Source organism: Schistocerca nitens, chromosome 3 (genome assembly GCF_023898315.1).
Source record: "Schistocerca nitens isolate TAMUIC-IGC-003100 chromosome 3, iqSchNite1.1, whole genome shotgun sequence".
NCBI classification, from domain to species: domain Eukaryota; kingdom Metazoa; phylum Arthropoda; class Insecta; order Orthoptera; family Acrididae; genus Schistocerca; species Schistocerca nitens.
In genome coordinates, this window is record NC_064616.1 from 797,426,678 (window position 1) to 797,439,079 (window position 12,402).

Sequence of the window (12,402 nt, forward strand, 5' to 3'; positions counted from 1 at the left end):
TTTGCTTCTAAAAGATTTTTTCAGCGGGCTCCTAGAATTCATCCAAGCCAACTGTGCCCTGCATCTTCCTCCCCACCCCCCAATTGTTTTAATCACAATCTGTTTATGGTCTTGTAATGTCATAATAACTAAAACCGGGAATTCAATTACATTAAATCTTAAAATATGCACACATTTGTGTACCGTACTATGAAATGAAATGACTGGATATGCGCAATTAAAGGAAAAACATGCAATATCAGAATTCCGACTTTTGTTTTAATGCATTTTGTTTTATTTGAAAACAATGTAAACAAGTAGTTTTTACAAATTCTCCACTAACTGGAGAAGCTCTGGACATTGAAGCACTGAACCAGCAAACCCTGGATTTGGGAGGCGAGGTGGTTCAAATCCATATGCTGGCAACCTTGAAAACGTGTTTCTGTGGTTTCCCATTTTCAGTATAGGTGAATGCCGGTGTTGGTCCCATAATATAGGCCACAGCCATTTCCTTCTGAGTTCCATTCTTTCTTAGCAGATTCCAGTTCTCTTAAAAGATGTAGCTTCCCTACTTAAATGAAAGGACTGCATCAAAGGCGAATAGAATACCTCTTCAGAGACTCCCAGCACTCAAATCCACATGATAAATGGGTATGGATGCACCAGCATGCACTACCTAATATGTTCCAAAACTTTGCGCGTAAAAATGGGATTCTCCTGTGCCTCATACCTTAGGTTCTATTGGGGATAGAATGGCACAGTCAACTGTTTTGCATAACCGTTGAATTAGGGACCATTTGTTTAGCCAACAGGAAGATTGGTTTAGTGTCACTATCTGCCAATTGTTGTTGTTGTTGTTGTTGTTGTTGTTGTCTTCAGTCCAGAGACTGGTTTGATGCAGCTCTCCATGTTACTCTGTCCTGTACAAGCCTCTTCATCTCCGAGTAACTACTGCAACCTACATCCTTCTGAATCTGCTTAGTGTATTCATGTGCTCACCAGATGAAAGAGTTTTGCCATGGCTGGCTCTCTCAAGGCTATCAATAGTTGTAATGGAATGTTGTCCACTCCGGGGGCCTTGTTTTATTTTAAGTCTTTCAGTGCTTTGTCAAATTCTTCACACAGTATCATATCTCCCATTTCATTTTCATCTACATCCTCTTCCATTTCCATAATACAGAGTAAAAATACAAATATTACAAACTAACTCCTGCTTAGGCAAATGGAGCACATCGATTGGTTGTTTTTGTATTTCATATAGTTACAGTAGGCCTTAAGGCACTTATACCATTAGTTCATGGGTGGGTTCTTAGAAATCCCCACAAAAGGGCTTTTTACCACTTTTCATACCAAAACTGAGACGTAGATTCAGAGACTGCGATGCACTGAAAATGGCTGAAATATTACAATATGTTTGTAAGAGTCTTTTCTCGAACACACTTGAAAATTTTGTTGATATCTGTATCCACTTTCAAGATACAGAGGTTCAGAATTACCTTACATGTACATGTAAAATACGCACATGAAATTGAGTGTGAGGCAAAATCTAAATAATAAATATTGCATCAAATTACCCAAATTTTAATTTTACATTCTCTAAGCACTTATCTAGAAGTTCCATCTTCCTGTTTTCAAATATCTTTATTCATTATAAAAAAAATACCTCAAAAACATGTTTTTTTCGGTACCAAAACAGAACTGCAGAGTCCGAGACACTTATGCACAGCAGATGGGTGTAATTTTTACTTTATATTCCTAAGATCCTGATCTCAGGCAACCTTTAAAATTTTCTTGATATTTTTACCTGTTTTCGAGACACAGAGGTGGCTGTAGATGTAAATTATACATGTGCAGGTGTTAGGCAAAAACATAGTTCATGAAGTTAAGTATCATGGAGAAATATGCTGTAAAGTGTCTCCATTACATCAGAATTGTTCTGGGAACCCAATTTTGTAGCACTTAAGCACAAGCAAACTTTTTGCGCATGTAAAATCTGGTATGAGGTGTAAAATGAATTTTGCATTATTTCAGAGGTTCAGAAAGGTAACCAGCAGAAAACTGCTCCTATTGGAGCACAAAAAAAAGACCAATATGCTCACATTTGAAAGATTCTGACCAAAAAGTTGGGGTACCAGCTGCCTCTTTCTACCTTTCTCAGCACCTTCAAAATTTTCCCCAAAAGTCTTATGCAAACATATTCACACTTTTTTTATACTGAGAGAGAAGGGAACAGGGACAGTGCCAGGGACATGGAAAACTTATAAATACTAGATGATAGTAGACAGTGGTTGCGGTATAGAAGGAGCAAAGAAGACAATGGCAGTGTGTGAGAAGGAGAGGGGCACAGTAGCAGTGAAACATACTTTGCACTGACAGAACAGTGCCTGTGGGAGAGGAACAGAGACGCAGAAAGCGGAAGGGGTCGAGAGCCAGTGCTAATGAGAGACACGGCCAATGACAATGAGCAAGAGAGAGATAATGGCAGTGAGAAGACACAGCACCAGTGGGAAGGAATAAATGAGATAGGAGCAGTAAGAGAGAACAAGAGGGAGACAATGACAGTGAGATGAGACAATAGTAGTAGGACAGAATAAAGGAGACTGTGACTGTGAGACAGGAGATAGTGGCAGAGAGACACAAATGGATAATGATGATGATTTGGGCTGAACGAGTTAGTGTGAATGGGAATTGGAAGTGGATGGGTAGGAGCAATGTTGAGCGATGGACTAGCGGGTGTGAGTGAGTTAGAGTTAGGGGAGTGTGTGAGAGTGAGAGGTAAGTTGCATGTTAAAAAGTGGGCAAATATGTTTGCATGCGAGAATGGGGAACATTTTTAAAGGTGTTGAGGAAGGTAGAATGAAGACAACTGGTACCCTACTTTTTTCAGTCAGACTCGTTTAAACAGAACATATTTGCCCTTTTTGTTTTCCGATACGAGCATTTTTCCACTAGTAAATAATAATGCAAAATCTCCTCATTTAAGCTGAGGCATTTATCTGCAGAAAATGATCTTTCCCCATTGCAGGAAGTGACAGATGAATGCTTAAATGAGGAAATTTGTAAAAGTGGGAAGTTAAATAATTCCTGATCCTTTCCATTTTGCCACCAGAAATTGTTCCGGCTCCTCTATCTTAACAGTATCAGATCTGTTTATTCCAACAATCCTGCCAGTTACAATCATGGTGTGCGAAAACATTGACATTCATTGATTCCTGATCACTTCCCAACTCAAATCAAGATTGGAAGAATAAGACCTTTGAGGGTGAAGGCAGATTAGAGCATGACTGCATCTCAGTTGTTTGCCAAAATACAGCACTCATAAGGAACAATACACATTTGGAAAACTTATTTTATTATGAAACTTATCTCTCAACTGCTAGTCACATAGCAGTACTATAAGTTCTAACTGTAGCTAGGCATCCTGCTCTGATATGTTGTACGTTGAACATTGACAGTTGTGTGTTTGACTTGTGCTTTGAAGTTGATATCCCGGGCATAATGCTGCTTTTCATCTATTTTAAAGGATCGAGTCTCCACTTTAGGCATTTTGCTGTTAAGTATATATGCTTGCATTTGAAACTACAATGAACTCAACATATTGTAATTCCTCTGAAGATAGTGCACAGTTTGCACTTCCCCTGCGCTACATAAACGTGTCTGACAGCCATATTTTGCTGCAAGCACTTACTACTCAGACAGAGAACAAGTGTGAGCGCTCGTGTTCACTTAGCCACCTCCTGAATGTACTAATAGTTCACAAGGTTCTTAATTTCTGTGTGTTACAATCATAGCATCTTCAATCAAGTCTTGTTATTATTGCCTTTATGACTGTAGGATGGAGGAACACTGCTACTTAAACTGTCACATGTATTTCAGATTTTTAATCAAAGTGATTTGGGGTAGGTACTGCCTTCTCTGATGACAGTTGCGAGAATTGTCAGATGTTCAGCAATTTGAGTATGGGAAGTTGTCATTTTGAGAGAATAACAGAGTTGTTTTATATGACCAGCATCTGAAGACTATAACTATGTTTTAGAAATGATGGCCAATATTCAGGGATATGACAGGAATGATCATTCGAAATGAGAAAGTCAACTAAATGTAGGCTTTAAAACGCATACCTTGAAAGTTATGAGCACTTGTTCATTAGAGGAGTTGTGTTTCAAAGTAGTGAAGATGAACAAGTGCTCATAGCTCTTAACGTATCCATTTTAAAGCACATGTTTACTGGACATTTTTTTCTTGTTTTGCTGCATACAACCACTTCCCAAAATATGGAAAGCAAAGAGCTTGCAGTAGACAAGATTTGTTTCACAGTATTAAAGATCAATAATTGCTCATAGCTATAACATATGTGTTTTAGAGCCATGTTTTACTTGACTTTTTTGTTTCGAATGATCATTCCTGTCATATCCCTAAATCTTGACCATCACTTCTGAAACACCCTGTATTATATGTAACTGTATGGTTGCATAATGACTATAATGCTACTAGGAGAGGAAATAGAGTTGAATAGAACAAAAAGCTAGAAAAGATGGAAGTTCTGAATTTGGAAAGAATAAAACACCATTTTTAGTGGATTTACTATGGTTTCTGATGTAACACACTCTCTTAATGGTAAGAACAAGTGTGATTATGACCATTGTGAGATAGTGGAATGGTGTAGAAGATTGATGCTGAGTGCAACTATGAGTTTTTGGTAGTTTTAGTTCCACTTAACATATATGAGATTGTTGGTGATATGAAAGATGTCTGATTTGTGTCCAAATATTTAATCCAACATCGAGGGCCCTTTTAAACAATGACAGAATCGTTGTATGGCTGCAACTCTGGGGTAATGTAACTGTAACTGTTGACTGTCCAGTAACTTGTTTGGAATACAAATAATGGAAAAAGAACCATTCACTATTGCAATCAGGACTTTCCACTGTCATATTAATATAGTTGTTGCTGGAGTAGATGGTGGTTACCTTTTTGTACTGACATTCTAGATTGCATAGGTACACATTGTGATCATTGGTTTTGGTATGTAATTGCTATCTTCAGATCACTGTAGATGTTGTCTACAGGAGTAGTGCATCACAGTATGTTAAATTGTCCTAAAATATTCCTTTCTTCTACAGATCTAACAATGGCTATAACTGATGGTTATTAAACACCTCTGTGAAAGTCATTTTATCAAATTTGACTTCTTTACAGCCTTAGGCCACTCTTGGCTGCATCTTCTGGATGCCAATGTTGTTGTTAGAAGTTATATCCACAGCCTGTCAATAACAGGAGGATGAATATTAAATACTCTGAGTTTACATGTCTTAAACCAGCACTGGTCCACCTTCACTATTCAAGTGCATCTGTCTCAGTGTCATTACCCCAAGTTGGCCAGCCCATTACAGCTTTCTCTTGTCTTACAGCACTAACTGCCATTCCACATACAACCATTGGATAGGTATGCCAGATGACACAAGTAAGTTCTGCATCACTGTTTTGCATATTGTAATTTTTTGAAGTGCTACAGTGCTCGTACCACTTGAAATGGTGCAGTGGTTAAGACACTGTATTTGCATTTGGCAAGACTGTGGTTCCAGCCCTCCTCTGGCCATCCAGATATACATTTTCAGTAGTTTCCATAAATCAGTTACGACAAATGCTGGGATGGTTCCCTTGAACAGAACCAGTCAGATTTCCTTTCGTTGTGCTCCATTGCAAACTACCTGGTGAATTTGTTGTCAAAGTGATGTTAAAACAATTTATTAACAATTAATAATGCAAAGTTCTTGGTGTAATATAAATAATAGGCCTGAGGAACAACTTGTCATATTTTTGTGACATGTAGTGGTCGATAGGACTCTTAGTGATGCTTTCAGTCTCATTTGTGTGCCTGCCGAAACCTCCATTCCTTAACTGTATGATAAGTTGTTATCTTCACTCCTTCCACAATTTTCAAATGCTTTGTTTCCCTTACTTATTTGTTATTTTGCCCCAATTTATGGAACCATGTACATTTTCTACAGTCAGCTGTCATCTCTATGTTAATGATTCTGTTTTTAATTACAGGCAAATGGCCAGGCATCACTACGTGTTTCACTAGAGGACTGTCAGGTAGTGTTCCAGCCAACATCTGAAACACAGGTACATTAGGCATAATTTTTTTTTCATTTATTAACTTTATTTTCTCATTGCTTCCTATGATTAAATTTAGAAAAAAGTTAACTCTCTCTCTCTCTCTCTCTCTCTCTCTCTCTCTCTCTCTCTCTCTCTCTCTCTCTCTCCAGTCCAGTGGCAGCTCCCAGCATTCTACTCTGTCCCCATTATTGTTGTGTTTATGTATGTTTCATATTTGTGCGTATCCACGTGCGTGTGTGTCTGGGGGGGGGGGGGGGGGCACGCGTGCATGTAAGTGCATGGACATATTTGCTGCTCACAGAGACTCATGATATGAGATTAAAGACCAAACTTCATTTAGGAGAAAAAACTGTTTTTTCATATTCTCAGCAGTTTTTTCTAAGTTACACCAGACAAATGGTTGAAGCATTGCTTCCATTAGGAAATTTGTATAGTAAAATGCAACACTTAACATAGCAATATACTTCATACATTTCAAAACTACAAACAACTTTTGGTGGTAACAGAATACGATTGAGTCTAATTGACAGATACATAGGCATATGAAATTGTGTGGTTCCCGATATCTCCCTTCATTAGTCACTTTAAGACTTTATTGTTCATTAAACTAATGAGAGTTTTCAGAGGTAGGGGCTGAGGGAGACGATCATTTCAATCTGCAGTCCCTACGGTAGCAGTTAAAAAATGTGGTGCTTGAGTGTGAGACGCTCATTTGAGTCTAGTGCAAACTGAATTAATTAATTTTATTTATTAGAGGAATTTTCATTGGCTATGAGTAAAAGTTATTTGTGGGAGAAAATGTTGATCATCTTTATGTTACTGCCAACAATGTGGAGTAAACAGAAGAAACTGAATCTGATACTACACAGAAACAAGATACTTCAAACTAAGGATGTTCACACGAATGAGGCTGGTGATACAACCTCACCCTCTGCTGCACACCTTATGGGGGCTTGCAGAACTATCTATGTAGATAAATGTTGTGTTGCTTGCTTCCTTGAACTTCTGAATTAATGAAAGAGTTTACATAAGTGATTAAGCTTGCAGTTAAGTTGCCTAGGTAATTTGTTTTGTAAGTGTATTGGTTATAATGCATGTAATGAGTGTACTATGTAGAAATACAGTGTACTATGTAGAAATACATGAAAAAGGTGTGTCTGACAAGGTGTTATAATATTGTGAAGTGATATATGAATGTGCATCACATGTCAGAAATTGACAGTAAAAACTGAGATAGAATGCCTACAGTTGTTGCATGTAGCATCATTTCTCTGTAATCTCAATCAATGACTGATAAACATTTCTAAAAGTTCTGAAAATTATGAAGAGATTATGTTGAACTATTACAGAAACTGGTCCAAAATAATTGTCATATCACTGCTGTCAAACCCTTTGCTAAGAAAGCTTGATGTACATATTTTCAATTTAATATTCAAGAGTGGTATTGTACTTAAATTTCTGAAAAGTATGGCTGAATGCATACAAAGGGGTGTTAACTGTCTGTTTATGACAAACATTGACTTAAGAATGTATGTTTATTTTTAAATCAATTTGCTAAGAGCAGGATTGTGGCCCATCGATGAGGTATTGTGGGAATGCATTTTGCAGTACACTAAAGGAATTTTGCATGGGTTGTAACTGATTTGCTGATGTGGTGCATGATTTGTTAACATCCCATTAAACATTGAACTTATCATGTGACTGTAAATGCTAACCTATAAAAACATTATGAGCTTTGGTGTCTATACAGAATGTTTATTTGGGTCTGAAACAAGTACATCTGGAGCTATTTCACACTCCCTTCGACGACTAATCTGTCCAAGTCATAACGTAATCAGATAACTGCATAGTGTTGTTTATTCCACAGTGCTGATGTTTTGCTGTCTGAAACTTGATTTTAATTATTAAATTTGTAGAAAGCATGTAATAAATAGGTTTGTATGATTTCGCAGTAATGTGAAAGCTTATTTTTCTAATAGTCTGATTGAACCTTAGCAAATATCTACACTTGCTCTTTGTAAAGTTGGACCTTTCCTTCTCTTTTTTTTATCTTTCGTAATGCTTTGTAGACACTAACTTTTGATCTTCTGATTGAATTCATAAATAGTAGGATATAGGAAATAGAAGTTTCAATTTTGAATTGGCTCAAAGTAAGTGACAATGACTTAGTTTATAAAGGCATATTTCATTTTCACATTACTGTGTACATTTTTATGTAAAAAATATAAATAAATACATACATGCATGCTCATGGGTACTTGTTCCTTTATCATTTGATACGCATTATTTCCATTTATAGATAGAATGTAAAATAACTAAAGCTGTTACGTTACATTTGACATATATTCTGTATTTCCATGGGTACAGATAAACCAGTTTCCACCTTAAATAAACTTCCTTTGTCCATTTCATTTTAATGTAATATAGTTTTGTGTTCATTGTTTCGTTCCTTTAGTTTCATATCTATTTATTTAATAAATTACTTATCTATTTGTGTGATCAAGGCCAGAATGTGAACAGGACTTCGTATGCGAATTGATTATTTCTGTATAGTGAAAGTTTTGGATTGTATCCTTCATTGCATAATCATAATACTGAGCCTAGGTGTCTGCCACTGCAAATTATTAGTAGCAAGTCCTGTACCTGATACTGTAAATTTAGTAATAATAGTGATTTTTTTTTGCCGTATCTTCAATCAGTGTCTTCTAGTGATACAATTTCCATAAATATCTATTACAACTCCATCTGATGCAAGTGTAGCTATAAGTAGGTAGTTGCCTGTTCCTGTAACAATTTCTTGTAATGCTGAAAGATCAGTTTGTTCTCAATTGTGATGTAAATCACAATTGGCAAGATGGAAATCAAACAATTTATAAAACTAGGCTTGCGTATGATGTGTTGAACATGTGCCACTGCAGTGCTCAAGTTACAATACATTACAATGGAAAGGAGATGGATGAATTATTTGTGGGCTGCTGCTGACAAAGCAGGTTCACTCACATGGAGACATTATTGTCATTATCAACAACACAAGTATTTGTTCAGCTGTGAGTGAGAATTTATGAAACCTCTTTTTTATTGTTGTAAAGAATGGAAACTAATACAGACTGGTTTCTTCCATCAGTAATGCCAACTGTATCAGCAAAACACAGTAAACAGAAAATTGAAGAAACATCATAGTTTGAAAGCCTAAGGAAGATTAGCATTTTGCATGTTTGGTGGCATAAGTATTTTCCTGGATTGTTTTACTTATGGTCACAGGGCTATGGAGAAAATCTAATATGTTAAATGTGATGTGTGCACTAAATGTATAACAAGAACTTAAAAAACTAAAGTTAACGTGCTATTCCCGTAACAGGCTTAAATTTTGGTAGATGCTTTTGAAAGCCCTAATCTTACCTAGCTCTGCATTGTAATCAGTGCTAAGACAATATAGTTTTGATCAGGTAGCTTTTCATTTCAGGAACAAAACGAAGTTGGGATCAAAAGATATGAAAATATAGGGATGATAGTTCATCAAAAATTATTTCAACCAACAAGTGGGTGGTTCAGCACACACACAAATCTGATTATGACAGTATTTTGCAATTTATACCATTTTTATCACTTATACAGTAATGATTTTATGAAAGGCCATTTTTTGACCTTTCCCCATGATCACCCTGAAGCTTAAAAGATTGTCTTGAACAAAGGTAGTGATACTTCCTCAGTCCCACCCTCATCTGCTGAGATGTGTAGGTGTAGGGAAGTGGCCTTGATAATTGCCACATTTACAACAGCTCTTGAGCTCGATTCTCACATAAGAGTTACCTACTGTTCTCTGTTTACAGACTTCTGCCGTGGTTCTAACTTTTTGTAATTATGGAACTATAAGTGTTATAAATAAGAAAATAAAATTAATAATGTAATAGACATGGCCTGCACCTCAACAGGTATGGGAAGGGGAGGTTGGCAAAACTTATAGGTGACAGCATAGGTGGGGGTGGTGGGATCACTCATGGAAAAATTCCGGTAGTTGTGGGTGTTAGAGCTGTACCTTTTTTAGATTGAAGTCAGCTGATAGGTATTCCTGCTTAAGGGAAGTCTCTCTAACAAAGAAACCACTTTCTACAAAGCTTGGGTATCCGATTAATGAGGGAATTAGTATATCTCATCAAAATATACAAGGTATTAGAGATAAAGTTAGTGAACTGCTTATAGATGTTGACTCTGAAATTATTGGTATATCTGAACACTTCTTAAATAAGGAGATAATTCAGAGGCTTCCTTTATCAGGATACAGGTTGGCTGGCAGCTTTTCTAGGAGCTCTTTGCGGTGTGGGGGAGTAGCCATGTATGTGAAAAAACGGTATCCCATTTGAGTCAATTGATGTTTCAAAGTACTGCACTGAAAAGGTGTTTGAATGTTGTGCAGGTGTGGTTAAATTTAGTGGAGCTAAACTTCTTATTGTTGTTATTTATAGATCCCCAGACTCCGATTTCACAACATTTTTGCTAAAGCTAGAGGAGGTTCTTGGTTCACTTTATAGGAAATACAAAAAGTTAGTTATATGTGGTGACTTCAATATTAATTGTATAAGTGATTGTGCAAGGAAAAGGATGCTGGTAGACCTCCTTAATTCATATAATCTTATGCAAACCGTATTCTTTCCAACGAGAGTACAAGGGAACAGTAGAACAACCATAGACAATATTTTTGTTCATTCGTCATCATTAGAAGGGCATTCTGTTAGCAAAAAGGTGAATGGCCTTTCAGATCATGATGCACAAATTTTAAGTCTAAAAGATTTTTGTGCTGCAACACATGTTAAATATAGTTACCAACTTTTTAGGAAAGCTGATCCAGTTGCTGTACAGACTTTTGTAAACCTTATCAAGGAACAAGAGTGGCAAGATGTTTATAGTGCCTACAGTAGACAATAAATATAATGCTTTCCTCAAGACTTTTCTCGTGCTCTTTGAAAGTTGCTTTCCGTTAGAACGTTCAAAACAGGGTACTAGCACAAACAGGCAGCCTGGGTGGCTGACTAATGGGATAAGAATATCTTGTAGAACAAAGTGGCAATTATATCAAAACGTTAGAAACAGTCAAAATCTAAATGCAGCAGCCCATTACAAACAGTATTGTAAGGTGCTTAAAAAAGTTATTAGGAAGGCAAAAAGTATGTGGTATGCAGATAGAATAGCTAAGTCTCAGGATAAAATTAAAACCATATGGTCAGTCGTAAAGGAAGTGGCTGGTCTGCAGAGACAGGTTGAGAATATAGAATCAGTGCATAGTGGGGATGTCCGTGTTACTGATAAGTACAGTACTTAATAATCACTTTCTGAATATAGCAGGTGAACTAAATAGAAACCTAGTCCCAACAGGGAATCATATAGCGCTCTTAGAAAAAAGTGTTCAGAGACTGTTACCTGAAATGCTCCTCCATGATACTGACAAGAGGGAGATTGAGTTAATAATTAAATCACTAAAGACCAAGAACTCTCATGGATATGACGGGGTATCTAGCAGAATACTGAAGTATTGTTCCACGTATGTTAGCTCAGTACTTAGCCATATCTGTAACTTTTCCTTTAGGAGTGGTCGGTTTCCTGACCGATTAAAGTACTCGGTAGTGAAGCCACTTTATAAAAAGGGAGACAGGGATAATGTTGACAATTATAGACCTATTTCTATGCCATCGGTGTTTGCTAAAGTTATCGAGAGGGTTGTATATACAAGGTTACTGCAGCATTTAAATTCACATAATTTGCTGTCAAATGTACAGTTTGGTTTTAGAAATGGCTTAACAACTGAAAATGCTATAGTCTCTTTTCTCTGTGAGGTTTTGGACGGATTAAATAAAAGGTTGCGAACGTTAGGTGTTTTCTTTGATTTAACGAAGGCTTTTGACTGTGTTGACCACAAAATATTACTGCAGAAGTTGGAACATTATGGAGTAAGGGGAGTAGCTTACAAATGGTTCGCCTCCTACTTTAAGAACAGAAAGCAGAAGGTAATCCTCCGCAATATTGAGAGTGGTAATGATGTTCAGTCCCAATGGGGCACTGTTAAATGGGGCGTTCCCCAGGGGTCGGTGCTGGGGCCACTGCTGTTTCTTGTTTATATAAATGATATGCCTTCTAGTATTACAGGTGATTCAAAAATATTTCTGTTTGCTGATGACACCACCTTGGTAGTGAAGGATCTTGTGTGTAATATTGAAACATTATCAAATAATGTAGTTCATGATATAAGTTCGTGGCTTGTGGAAAATAATTTGATGCTAAATCACAGTAAGACTCAGTTTTTACAGT

At 36.8% G+C, this 12,402-nt stretch overlaps 1 protein-coding gene across 1 annotated transcript in view; it reads left to right on the top strand.

Moving 5' to 3' along the window:
- The window catches only part of LOC126249431 (mucin-5AC-like), a 307,175-nt gene that overhangs the window by 178,979 nt on the left and 115,794 nt on the right, over positions 1-12,402 (top strand). Inside the window, exon 10 of the mRNA XM_049951084.1 lies at positions 6,034-6,108. Coding sequence (XP_049807041.1) covers positions 6,034-6,108 — 75 coding nt within the window. The remainder of the gene's footprint in view (positions 1-6,033; positions 6,109-12,402) is intronic.